At 40.2% G+C, this 12,696-nt stretch overlaps 1 protein-coding gene across 13 annotated transcripts in view; it reads right to left on the bottom strand.

Moving 5' to 3' along the window:
* LOC131462130 (muscleblind-like protein 1) overlaps positions 1–12,696 on the bottom strand; it is an 87,974-nt gene that overhangs the window by 36,196 nt on the left and 39,082 nt on the right. For all 13 annotated transcript variants that reach the window (XM_058633098.1, XM_058633097.1, XM_058633100.1 and 10 more), the window contains one exon: positions 8,030–9,080. In XM_058633098.1, the coding sequence (XP_058489081.1) occupies positions 8,030–8,203 (174 nt within the window). In that variant the 5' untranslated portion in view covers positions 8,204–9,080. The remainder of the gene's footprint in view (positions 1–8,029; positions 9,081–12,696) is intronic.

Below are 12,696 nucleotides of genomic sequence, written 5' to 3'. Positions count from 1 at the left end.
CTGTGATGCTGCGGGTGTTTCCACTGGAGGAGCCCAACACACACATCCTGTGCTACTTGCTGTCACTGTTAGCCAGGTTTTTATACAGAATATAAATGTAAATGCACTTTATTAAGGTTCCTGTTCCCCACAAGTACAGAAGTAATGTTTGCCTGCTTAGGTGTCTGCTGGAGGAGCTCTGACCTCTGACCTCTCCTCCTGACGCACTGACACACTTATTCTGGTCTAGTTGTTCGTTTTCAGTGTTTGTACAGAATGTTAACAAAAACGCTCTAGTATCAAACTCCCAGTTCAACAAACTTGCAGGGAAGACATTTGAACCATTTTAGTGGCAGTTAAACACCATACTGTGCACAAATACAATATACATTATTATAACATGTTAATTTATTGTTAGAACAATATAGGTTTCATGTTATAACGTGATAGTTTACGATTTCGACCCCCCGCATGAGTTTAGTGATTTTTAAAACACATCTATTTATCGGTGATTGTTATAGTTTGTGTCGTGTGCTCTACATGCAGTGTCGTGTTTGTGTTCTTTCATAATTTGTGAAAATAAAGATTATTGTTTACGACCGCCATCTATTCTCCTCTGATTGTTGGTGAATTGTTGGATTACCCTCAGTGAGAACTCCACATTCTCATACCTGAAACACACTTTATTACAGTATATTGTTTTTACAATAAACTTAGCACGCAATCCTAGTGAAACTATAACTATATTGTTCTAATAATAAACGTGTCGTTGTAATAATGTGATGCTGATCTGTTTTTTATTTTGTTGGTGTGGCAGCAATACACTTCTAACATATAATGTGTGAAGAGGAGAATCTCTGAATTTGCTTTACAGGGACTTGAAAAAAGCAAAGCCGGTTGTGGGCATATTATAATATAATAATAGTTAAGACAGAATAATCTTTGTTTATTTTATTACTATTTACTATTAATTATTCCTATGCAGAATATTTTTTTTATTTTTATTTTTTTTGCAAATTCTGCTTGCAGTATCCATATGTCTACTGTAAACTTCACTGTTGACCACCATACTATATCATGTTGTATGACTTGTTTATTAACGTTAGTCTCACTGTCTGACATTCACATTTCACTTTTAGTTGGAAAACAGCTTTGTTTGTCTGAGGAGTTACTTAAAACTATGTCTCTCGAAACCACCGTGGTCTGTATGTGTGTGTTGGGTGACATGACACTCCTCGCCTAGGGCACCAAAATGCAAAGAAGCCATTGTATTTAAAGTGATAACGGGGGCCTAATATCATCATAATGACACTAAGAAATGCCCTGATTCTTTGTAGCAATAATAAGAAGTCTCAAGGATGTGTCTGTGTAATGTATAATCAAACACGTAGCACTGTTGTTAGAGTAAAATACATTAATAAAGCCATTTTTTTTCTTAAGCTCAAGCTTAATCATAGGCTTGTCTGTCAGTTATGGATCAGGGCTTGGAACCAAAAGTTCAGAGTTATAAATGGTCAAAAGTGCAACATGGACAACGTCTAGAAGGCAAAGTAGACGTTGACGTCGCTGACAGCGGTCCAAAGGCAGTCGCGGCTCCCTGTCCTCGCTGCACTCCGCCCTGTTTCCTCCGTCTCTGCCACACCACAGCCACACCTTTGACCATTCACTGCAGTCCATCACCGCTCGTACGCTCTCCTTAAAAATTCTCCTCGAGGTGCTTGCACTGCATGTGTGCAGGCTTCCTCTACCCAAACTGAGACACTTTTCTCTATGGTTGGGTAAATAATTTGAAAAATAAAGCTGTTAATTGTTGTTTTTGTCTCTAATAATATGCAGTTCCATGTTGCGCACCGACTGTGCCTTAATCACATATTTCATTTATCACTGCACTGACTGGCATTTAATTAAATTGAGTTATATCTTCCTAACACTTACATACAGCATACAACAGCAAGTAGCTAAAAATGTGTGTAGTGTCATATGTCATGTTAACGACAATAATGACAATTATTAAGGGCTGTCAGTCTTCACACATTAATCAGGATTAATTAAGGGATAGCCATTATTTAAAAACAAACACATTAATCACATGCAACGTCTTTGAGGACGTGTCAGTCACTCTACCTGTATCATCTTAGACTTGTTTGTATAAGTTAACACATGTGTGTCAAAACTGGCACATGAAAATCTCTAAAGTAGATATGGTGTTACATCAGGCTTATTGCACTTCAATCAATCTAAAACTTAAATTCATAAAAATAACTTTCTTTGCATTCATTTAATTCTCATTCTACAAACAGTGGTAAAGGTAGCTTTACGTTGTTTTACACCTTTGAATACAAATGTAAATGTATGTGGGTCAATGATTGTGCGATGGATCACAGCTAAGAATGAAATTATTATTTGTCTTTTTTTAACCACACTGTAATCGATAAGAAACAGAATCAATAAGCACAGTCGATATCAATAAAATTCAAACGATATCCGACCCTGTGAAGAACATGGCTGAAAGTGTCCAACAACAGCCTGAAACAGCATCTGTTTGGTCCAATTTCCTGATACAGTCTTCATAACACCTGTAAGCCACTGCAGATGTGTGAAACTAAAACCCTGAAGCGACCAATAAAAGTAAGTTTATCTTCAGCTAATAGCAGATGCCAGAATGGCCAGAGGAGAAGAGTCTGAATATCAACTCTCTTCTTCAGTCTACTGCTTGAACAATTAAGCTTTAATGAAGATAAGGTAATATTAAACTACACAGACATGCAGACCAGCAGCTTACTTCTAAACATCAGACTGACTGCTCCAAGCCAAAAACACTAAGTAAACCCTGGCCCGTGTTAGATAGATTTCTGTTTTGACCTTTATATTTGTCGCTACATCAACTCAACTGCTCTTTAAAAATGTGCCAATTTAACAAAGTTTATTAGCTGCCAATCAGCAGCAATCAATGTGTCATTTTTAAAATGTGCAGTTCTGATTTATGACCTCACATTTCTAATACACAAATGCTCAACATGCAGCCTGTTCAAAAGTTCCCGGAGAGAACTGGCTTTGAAAAACATTAATGACAAAGTCAGCAGGGTCATCACTAACCCGTCCATTGCAGCAGCACGACTGTGACACTTTTGGGTCATTCCCCGCCCGCCACAGCCCAATTCTTTAGTTTACTGTATTTCGTCAGCCTAAATACACCCCCTAGATTTACATTTTATTCACTTCTAGTGAGATCCGTTTGTCTCTCGCCGCTAATCACAACAACCTGCTGAATTCCTGGGAGCGAGAATAACAAGAAACTGTTGTTTGTCTTTGAATTCCATGTTAACTGGTCCAGAGGGACCCATGTGAGTCTGTGCAATCAGCCCTGCAGTACGTCTTCTTCCCGTAAGTTTCTGCATTGCCCCCACTGAGAAAGAACATTATTGCTTATTATTACTCATTAATACTCATTACTCTTAAGCTGAAATCAGACCGGCTGCAGGAAAAGAAACGTAAAGATCCAGTGAGGGAGCGAATGACGTTGGTGCTATTAACCAATTTGCTCTGATGGAACCGAACGGAGACAAAGACATGTGTGGCTGCATTTGAAGTAGGACAGGAGAGAGAAACTAAAGGGAAAATAATAGATGCAGACAAAGACAGTTGATACCTAAGGGACACAACAATGGCTGAATTGAACTTATAGTCTAGGAAGATGCAGTTAAAGCCAGGGTGGGAGATCATTTTAACTGTATTGCTTAAAATCCTCTTCACACCCCGATTGTAACCAGTTAATGAAGGCATTGTGACAGAAATAAAAAAATGAAATCACCCGTGGAGCGGACAGGCCTGTAAAAACACCATCCAATCATAATGATCGGTCCCAATTAATTCACTGGATCGTGATGTATCTGCAGATCTGTTGGATCATGGGGAATGAAAGCAATAAAAAGGTGACCAACATGAAACAGTCAGTTACACTGAACAGAAACAGAGTGTTTGGCCGATGTAAGAACACGACCCGAACAAGATGACAGAGTTCTGCTTTCCTTTAAGTGCCTTGATTTATGTTTATATTGATTTTTTTTTGCAATGGTAAGATTACATTCAATTTCACTGCACATTGCATTCTACTCAACAAAACATGTAACATTAATCTTGTCATTTTTATATATAGTTTATGCAGAAATGTTAAATATTATATCTTCAAAGCATTAAATACCGAAAAAAAGGTAGGGAAAATGTGTGCTGTGTGTTTGGACTGTGTCCTCACATCCTTTCTCTGGTCCTGCTGTGATTCCAGGCTGAGGGGGTCAGGTTCGCTCTAATATCAGCCAATCCTGCAAACTACCTCTGACTCATTTCCTGCTCGCCTCTATCACTCCATCCTCTGTTACGCCACCCATCAAATGGAACTTTCCACTACAAACACCTTCTTTATATAACAGCAGATGAATGGGACATTTATGGGCGAAAGAAGGAAATTAAAGCATCAGCACACAGGCGTCAACGGCTAAAAACAGCCAAGGCTGTGCTTTAAGGATAAGTTATTTTATCAAGTCTGAAAGGTATTTTTGGGAATATAAAGAACAAGTGGCCCATATGACCTTTCTATTTTTATGGCCAGCTTGCATTCAAAAGGAATGAAAGGTGCTATGACAGATTGTCCAGAACTGTGAAGCCATGTGTACCACAATCCATCCCGTTACCATTTTCTTTCTGTCCACATCCTCCTGTCTGTCCTTCCCTATCCCCTTGCCCCTCGCCAATGCCGAGCTATGTGTTGTGAATTCATCTGCAGATAAAGCAGATCTATCATTCTGTCATGGAGGCAGGGAAGGGAGGCAGAGTATGGAATGCCCTGGCACTGAGAGCAGGGAAGGGCTCTAAGCGTAGCGCTACGCTTCTTCGCACATTCCCTGCTGCGCCCTCTCCGGCTCAGTCTGCCTGTCTGTTTTCATGATCCACGAAATGCCTTAGCAGTCCCCCCTTTACCATTCCTGTCTTACCTGTGCCATACAGCCCAACCCCACGCCTGCCATCCAAACCAAGCAGCCCACAACTACAATCGCACAGATCCTGGCTTAACAAGAAATCCCCTCCTCACATATAAACCAAGGTGTGGCCTGAACTGGCTCGACTGACTTCCAGCTCTGGTCTCTAGTTACACCAAATAACAGCCTGCTTGCCAATCAAGTACGAGACGAATCACAGGATGTGTGCACGACGACACGGTAGACAGACATGTAAGAGTCAGAATCTTCGATCGATTAACTGAAGTGATGTCACTCAGTGTGAGGTTTTTGTGTGCGTTGCCTTAAATTCTATATAAATGTGCACACATACTCATCATCATATATAATACACAACATAAAAAAAGATCCCTGTTCGCCCACAGCTGACATTTTTCACAACCTCACTGTTTCTGGTAAATTAGAAGTGTTGCTCGCTTGTTTGTGTGTTCTATCCACCCTGCATCGTCAACGCTGTATCTATAATTTCGTTCACTGTACTGTCTTTGTCCTGCTTCACAATACGAAAAGTGTTGCTTGTACTGTATTACAACTCGATTTAATGAGAGTATTTTCTCTTCTTTCAACACTTTTAAAGTCCTAACTTTGTCACATAGAAATATGTTGGGGTTTTTTTTATATTAACACACCAATAACTCAGTATATTATTTGTGCTTTTTAATGACAAATAAAAAAAAGGTCATGGCCAAGTGTCTCATCTACAGTTTGCACTGAAGATTCTGGTGATCCCCCCCTATTAGCCCCGCCCCCTATTCTTCTGGCATCAGCAAAGGAAGGTTAAAGTGTGTGGTTCTGAAATGTTCAAACTTAAGTTATTGACAACAAAAACACTCACAAAACTATTAATGGGTAACTAAACCCATGCTAACACTTCCTAATGTCATAATCTGGATTAAAAGATGACGTGGGCTTCTGTGAGGCACACAGAAGAAGTGAGCTCAATATGTACGCTGTGTGAAAAACTAAAATAGCTCAGCAACACATTTTATGTTACCACCTGGAGGTGGAGGATAAACAAACGGTTCCCGTTGCTGTTGCCAGTGAAAAATTTAGCAAGTGATGACAAAAAACATGTAGCACATCACAAACTCTTGTTATTTTCATTGCAAAGGCTTTAGATTGTTTGTTGTTTCCATTTCCATTTTGTATTAATAATTGCAAATGGAAGTAAATACAATTGAGTATTTAATGATGGATAATAAATGTATGCATAAAAATACAATTATAATATTATATATTAATATATATATATAATATTATAATTGCTTTAGAATCATTAAAGAATCGTACCTGAAAATTCCCACCCATACTAGACCCTCATATACACTGGTTTTATACAAGTGGTTCAGGGTTTTGTTACACCTCTACTTTGTGTTTAGTTCTCAGCTGCTAATGGATATAACTTAGCTGTTGACATTGGTAAACATTATTACTTATTATATTAAGAGCACAGTAACAGTTGCTGAATTAAGAACATTCATGACTTAAGACACTATCGCAAGTTTCCAGTGTTAAACTATTTTCACTCTTCACCCATCAACCCAAATATGCTTCCAAATGTCTACTATGCAGTACAACTATGCTGCTTTTCCTGGACTGGAAAAAAAACCATACCCAGAGAATATTATGTAAGACACGATTATGTCATTTTAAAAGTGTATTGGGCAAAAACAGAAACACCGTTGACACAAACTGTGACAAAAATCTGGCCGGTCGTTGCTTACGTAGATAATATGCGGATCAGAACGCTGTCCTGCAAAATTAAAGCGTCTGGTTTATTTTCAGAATAAAAGCCCCCGGGTAGACACCGTATCCTATTTTCACTTAACAACAATAATAACACTCTTGCAAAACCAGCGTTCTCTTCTCGTTCTCTGGTCAATTGGTGAAAGATCTCTTTCTTGTGTTTACAGTACATGTGTTGTTTTTGAATGAGCATTAGCTCCAGCTTTCCTAAAGGGTAACGGGAGCTTTGAACGTATTCGCTGGGTGTTGATTAATCGAGCGCACGCAATAAGCATTCAGAGGAATCCCTGTGTTGGGGTCTGTTGATACTGCAGATTCTCTCAGAGCCAATTCATACTTTTGGTTTCCATCAGTTCAATGAGTTCAGTGATCATCTGTGTGATAAATGTCATCGCCCACTCAGGTCCACTCGGGTCCACTCAGGTCTGTGCACAGAACACAATACACATACTCTGGGTAGATTGGAGGGGAATAGATTGTAGGATCATGCATGAGTGAAATGCACCCTCATTTTAGTGTGAATGCAACCACGGGCATGAGTGCACAACATACACAACTCCCTGAAGACACATGGAGAGGTCTTAATGCAGTTTTTAGCATCAGGTAACGATGAATATGCGGTGTTCACTACTTAATCCCTTCATACAATATTTTTTATGTGCACTCACAATGTCCTGCACGGTCCCTTTTATTTTCCTCCCTCTTCCAAACTTCTCTGCAGTTTTACATCCCCCCCCACCCCCCATCTGTGAGAGAGCGCGAGGAGCTGCATAGTGGGAGTGTGTTGTCTCAGTGCCAGGGCAAAAATAGAGAGTAAATTATAGAGTCTTCTGAGAACACCCCACTGCGCTGTATGACCTCAAAATAACACACAGACAAATCACTTGCAGACTCACATACAAACATGAAACATACACAGTACGCTGTCCTACTTTTACATTTCCCATTCTGTCTGTTGAAACTCCAGCGAGGTGCCAACAGACGGACCTTTGCCACACTAGTGTGTTAGTGAAGGAAACTCTGAGTCTAACTCACAGATGTTAATGTGATTTTGGCCACGTCTCACACACACACACACACACACACACACACACACTTAGGTGATGCAGGTTTTCCTGATCATTACTGTATCAAGGCCTGAATCATGCATCTTTAATCTCCCAGAGTAAAGCTTTTAACATGATGAGACGAAGCTCCACAATCCTTTTTTTAAAGGTTGAACGAAAAAAAAAAGAAAAAAAGAAGAGAAGCCTGGGAAGTGAATGATGATCACAGGTGTTTGTCATACTCACCTTGAGTGAATCAAAACAGGCAATGACTCTGCCGTTTTCCACTTGACAGCTCTTGGCAGGGTGGGCAAACTTGCACTCGCTGTCCGGCCGTGAACACGTCCCTCTCTGGAATTCCCGACAGACCTCCAGCGTCAGCCACTTTGTGTCTCGGATCGGTGTCACATTCACCGCCATTTTGAACCAAGTAGTAGGGGTCGATGGAGAGGAACGGATATCCAGCAAATGCAATTATGTGTGCGTCGGTTTGGTTTTTAATGACACTTTGACGATTGAGAAGAACGAATGAAGTAAAGAACCTGGGAAAACATCCAGGTTTAGGAGGTTCTGTCCCAGCGGGTGTGGTTCTAAGGTGAGGCCTCGACCCGACTACCACCTGCAGCCAACACTGACAGTCTGTTTGTGGCTGTAATAAAAATCCTTCACTTCCTGTCACCCAGGGACGAGGCTGGTGGTGGCCACAGACGTTTGCCTTTCAATCTAGCGCTCTCGTCTTCTCTCTCTCTCTCTCTCTCTCTTCCTTTCTTTCTCTCTCTCTCTTTCCCTCTCTCGCACACACACACCAGTTCTCTCGCCTCGCTCCACGGCTGAGCTGTCAGTTGAGATGAATGGCGAAACGCATTATCGATTGAGTCGGCCCATGATGAAACGATGCAGGGCTGGAGGAGAGAAGGAGGGAGGAGAAAGAGGAGGAGAAAGACAAGGAGGAGGTGGAGTAGTTGGGACAGCAAGGGGGACGATCTCCTTCCGCTCCCAAGATCTGATAAAAGCGGTCTTCTCTGTCAGACTCTGACTGCAGAGGAGGTGGGAGTGGTTGACTTCCAGAGAAGAAGGCTGATTGACATGGATGGCGAAAGGTCTGGCTGGCAGAGGGAGCAAGGGATGGAGACGGGAGGTGTCAGTGGTGTGGAGACTTGCTCAGTGGGTGGGGTTGGCAGTCCTGGTGCTCCTGGGGTGGCTGGCAAACTCTGGCGGACCCGGAGAGGCACAGAGGCAGAGGTGGCTTCAGTGGAGCCAAACAGCCCCAGGGGTCAGCGAAAGAAGGCACTTCTCTCTATGGAAGGAGGGAACAGTTTCAGTGGAGGACTTCACACAGGCACACATTTAGATTCATATACACACACTTTCATTCAAATATGTTACCCATTCATTTACTTGATCATCCTCTCTCATAGTAGCCCTCACAGCACAGAGACAGCCAGGCTCTCAGCTAGAAAATCAAATCAAAACCCCATCTCGCTAAGAGTAAAGCTCATTCATTCAAGCGCAGACAATTTATTTCAAAGGACAACAGTGAAGAAAGGGAGAGAGAGACAAAGGAAAACTACTTTATATGGGGCTGTGTACACAACAGTTAATTAAGACATGTTCAGTGCAACTGTGTGCTATGAGAGTTTCCTTTAAAATGAAGATCAACATTCAAAAAGACATGTGAGCTCAAATAAAGTGCATGGAAAATAAAGCAATCTCACAAAGGGAATACTTAATCTCTCTGGTGTATACGAGTATGAAATAGATGCAATTTATGTCTGTGGTCATGAAAACAAAGTACTTTTGCATCGGTATCAATGAGAAATGTGGAAATGTTTGCATATTAACGTATTGATCAGTGACCATTGTTGATTTGGACCTGAATGATGTTGCATGCAGATGGTGGCCAGTGAAGACACATGATAACTAGCTGTATTCACACTGTGTCAGAGCAGTTAACAGAGGTAATACCTTTGTGAACATGTTTCTGAGAACTATCCTATTACACAGCAACAAGGTGACATCCAGACAGAAGCTTGTGGGCAACAATAAAATGACTTTATTTAAAGTAACATCCCCGTTATTAGTACCTGTGTTCTTCATACACAAGTGTTGCTCCGAAATATAAAGGATTGGGGAGATATTTATTTCACAGTCCTTCTAGCAGACATTATTTTAACACCTGACTACTTGAAAAGCAGTCCTCACCTAAATATGTGGTGAGGGCAGGGTGTTTTTGGCATTATTGATCAATAAATTCCTTGTTATCCTCGGGAAAATGTCGCCCATGAAGGGAGACTTTGACCAATCACATGTTCCTTCCATGGAAAGATCACATTCCAGTACTGGCAACAACTTCCTCTGCTGCAATACTTTGAATTGAATGAATTCCTGGGGGTAAACATGTCTCTCAGTGTCGACCCCGCTCATCATGTTCAAATATTTCAAATAATTATATCTAGAGCTGCAACTAACGATTATTTTCATAATCAATTAATTTATCGATTAGTTTCTCGATTAATCGTTTGGTCCATAAAATGTCAGAAAACCGTAAAAATGTTGATCGGCGTTTATCAAACCTGAAAATGACGATGTTCTCAAATGTCTTGTTTTGTCCACAAACCCAAATGATTAACTTTGAATGATTTCTTTGTTATCCAGAGCAAAGAAATTAAGAAAATATTCACATTTAAGAAGCTTAAACAAGCAGAAATCTTGTTTTAGTCATGAAAAAAGCTTCAAACCGCTTAATCGATTATCAAAGTAGTTGTCGATTCATTTAGTAATCGATTAATTGTTTGAGCTCTAATTATATCAATTGTTCCTTATTAGTCCACATCCTACCTACAGTGTTTGTATGTCCAGTCAGCAATATCAAGAATGGCAGTGGGTAGTAGGGGGCAATGATGTACATGACCTAAGAGAATTTCCTTGTTCACCAGAGAATGAAGACGTCAGTATGTCATCCTGTCTGTCCAGGCTGCGACTGTGCCAGCAGTAAACAGGGATTCTGGACTATTTGAAGATTGTAATCAATATAAGGAGAACAGCTATGCTGCAAAAAGTGCAACCTTTGTTTCAGCTTATCATGATAATAAGCTTAACTGGGCAGCGAGATGTGGATATGCAAAACATACCAGCAGACTACGCAGAAAACAAGCAGGTGAAATATGACTTTACATATTCTGTGTGTACTTGTTCAACAAGTGGAAAGATAAATGAGTTATTGTCCACTAACTCATGAAGCTTTTAATAAACTTACCACTGAATACACCTGCAAACAAAGTCCATAGGATCTCTTATGTGGGCTGAACTACTTAGGCAAGGCAATGACTGCAGAAAGGGTTACCAGAGAAGATCAAAAAAATATCTTATTTTCTTGAAGGAGATTCAGGTGTTTTTGAAAGTGGGTCTTTATTTTTTTTATATGTGACCATAGTCTGACCATTTTTATTGAGCATAACAGAAAGGGGTAAACAGTCTTTCAGTCCTTCATCTCAAATGTGTCTGACAGAGCAATTATATGTCTCAATTTGGAATGCAGCGATCCATTTTACCTATTAAGTATCAGGGCCAACAGTGATGTTTACTTTTCTACAGATTAAATGGATAAATACTGCTTCTATGTAATTATACAATTCACTTCATCCACTATCAGGTGTGTTTATTAACTCAGAGCAGACTGTGAAGGTGTTCTTACTTTGTTATGTATCTTTGCTCAGGATAGTGTTTATGGGTTTTATGAGTTTATGTTTTGATTAATGTTAAATCCAAAGAAAACCGTAATGAATTCCAAACACGAGTAAACAAGAATGCAAAAAAAAAAGATACACGCAATACTAACAACAACACTCTGGAATTTGAAAAGGAAAAACCCAAGGCTATGAATGCAATGGGGACTGATTAACTAAGGAGGCACACGTACGCCAAAAACCAACAAATGAAACACTAAGACACAAGTCACATCAGAAATCAAGTGTACGCTCTTTCATCAGCAGGTGAAAAACATGATAATACTTTTATTGTTAAAAAAGCTTTTTTTGTGTGTCTTTTGTGCTATAGCAGCTCCATTTGCGATGTTATATAAAGCACAGAGATAACGAAAGACATAAAAACAATGAATCCCACAATACAGATTTTTTTCACGAGAGAGAGAAATAACCTTGAATTAATTTGAATTTGTACGATGAAGTTTCAGAGTGAACACAAAAACACGCTTCAATCTGATCCTATTAAAGTGACCCTGTATCTATACTTTCAATGTAACAGTTTATATAAAGAATTTAACACATGATTAGGATCACAGTAAATGTTTGTTAGCTGCTCTTAGTTGTTGTTATGTAAGAATAGTGGACAGAGAGGTTATTGGGCAATGTAGGTGACCAGAAAGAACAAGCAAGAAATAGGATCGCCTGTTGTTGTTTAACTAATTCCAACTGCAGCCAAAGAACTGGAACCCTTTTAAGGTCTGGCAGGCTACTAGAAGTATTCTGTTGGCTAAGGTTTCTTCAAATGTTGAGGGAAAAGTAGTGAAGGCATGGAATTGAGGATAGGTGCTCTATTATTTGTCAAAGGGTACTTGTGGGCTTGTGCTGACCAGTTTAAAGCCAAAGAGTCAAACCACATATAATTTGGTAAAACTATGTATGACAAGACTCAGCCAAAGTACACAGACCCAGATAAACCTGGAGCTACAAAGAGGCATCAAGTCTGGAGCAAAGGTGAACAAGAAGACAGCACTCAACGGCGAAGATCAGAGAGGGGAATAAAACAGAGAGGGCTCAACAGAGAATAGTGAAGATCCCACCAAACGTGTCAGGCAATTACCACTGAACCCGCGGACCAGATGAACAAACCACTACAGAGGCTAGAAGCACAGCAGCACAGAGACCTATCATTAGCCTGCAGAAGAACCTGCC

The sequence above is a fragment of the Solea solea genome, chromosome 7 (assembly GCF_958295425.1).
Source record: "Solea solea chromosome 7, fSolSol10.1, whole genome shotgun sequence".
Lineage (NCBI taxonomy): Eukaryota > Metazoa > Chordata > Actinopteri > Pleuronectiformes > Soleidae > Solea > Solea solea.
This window is presented reverse-complemented; position numbering and strand designations above follow the sequence as displayed.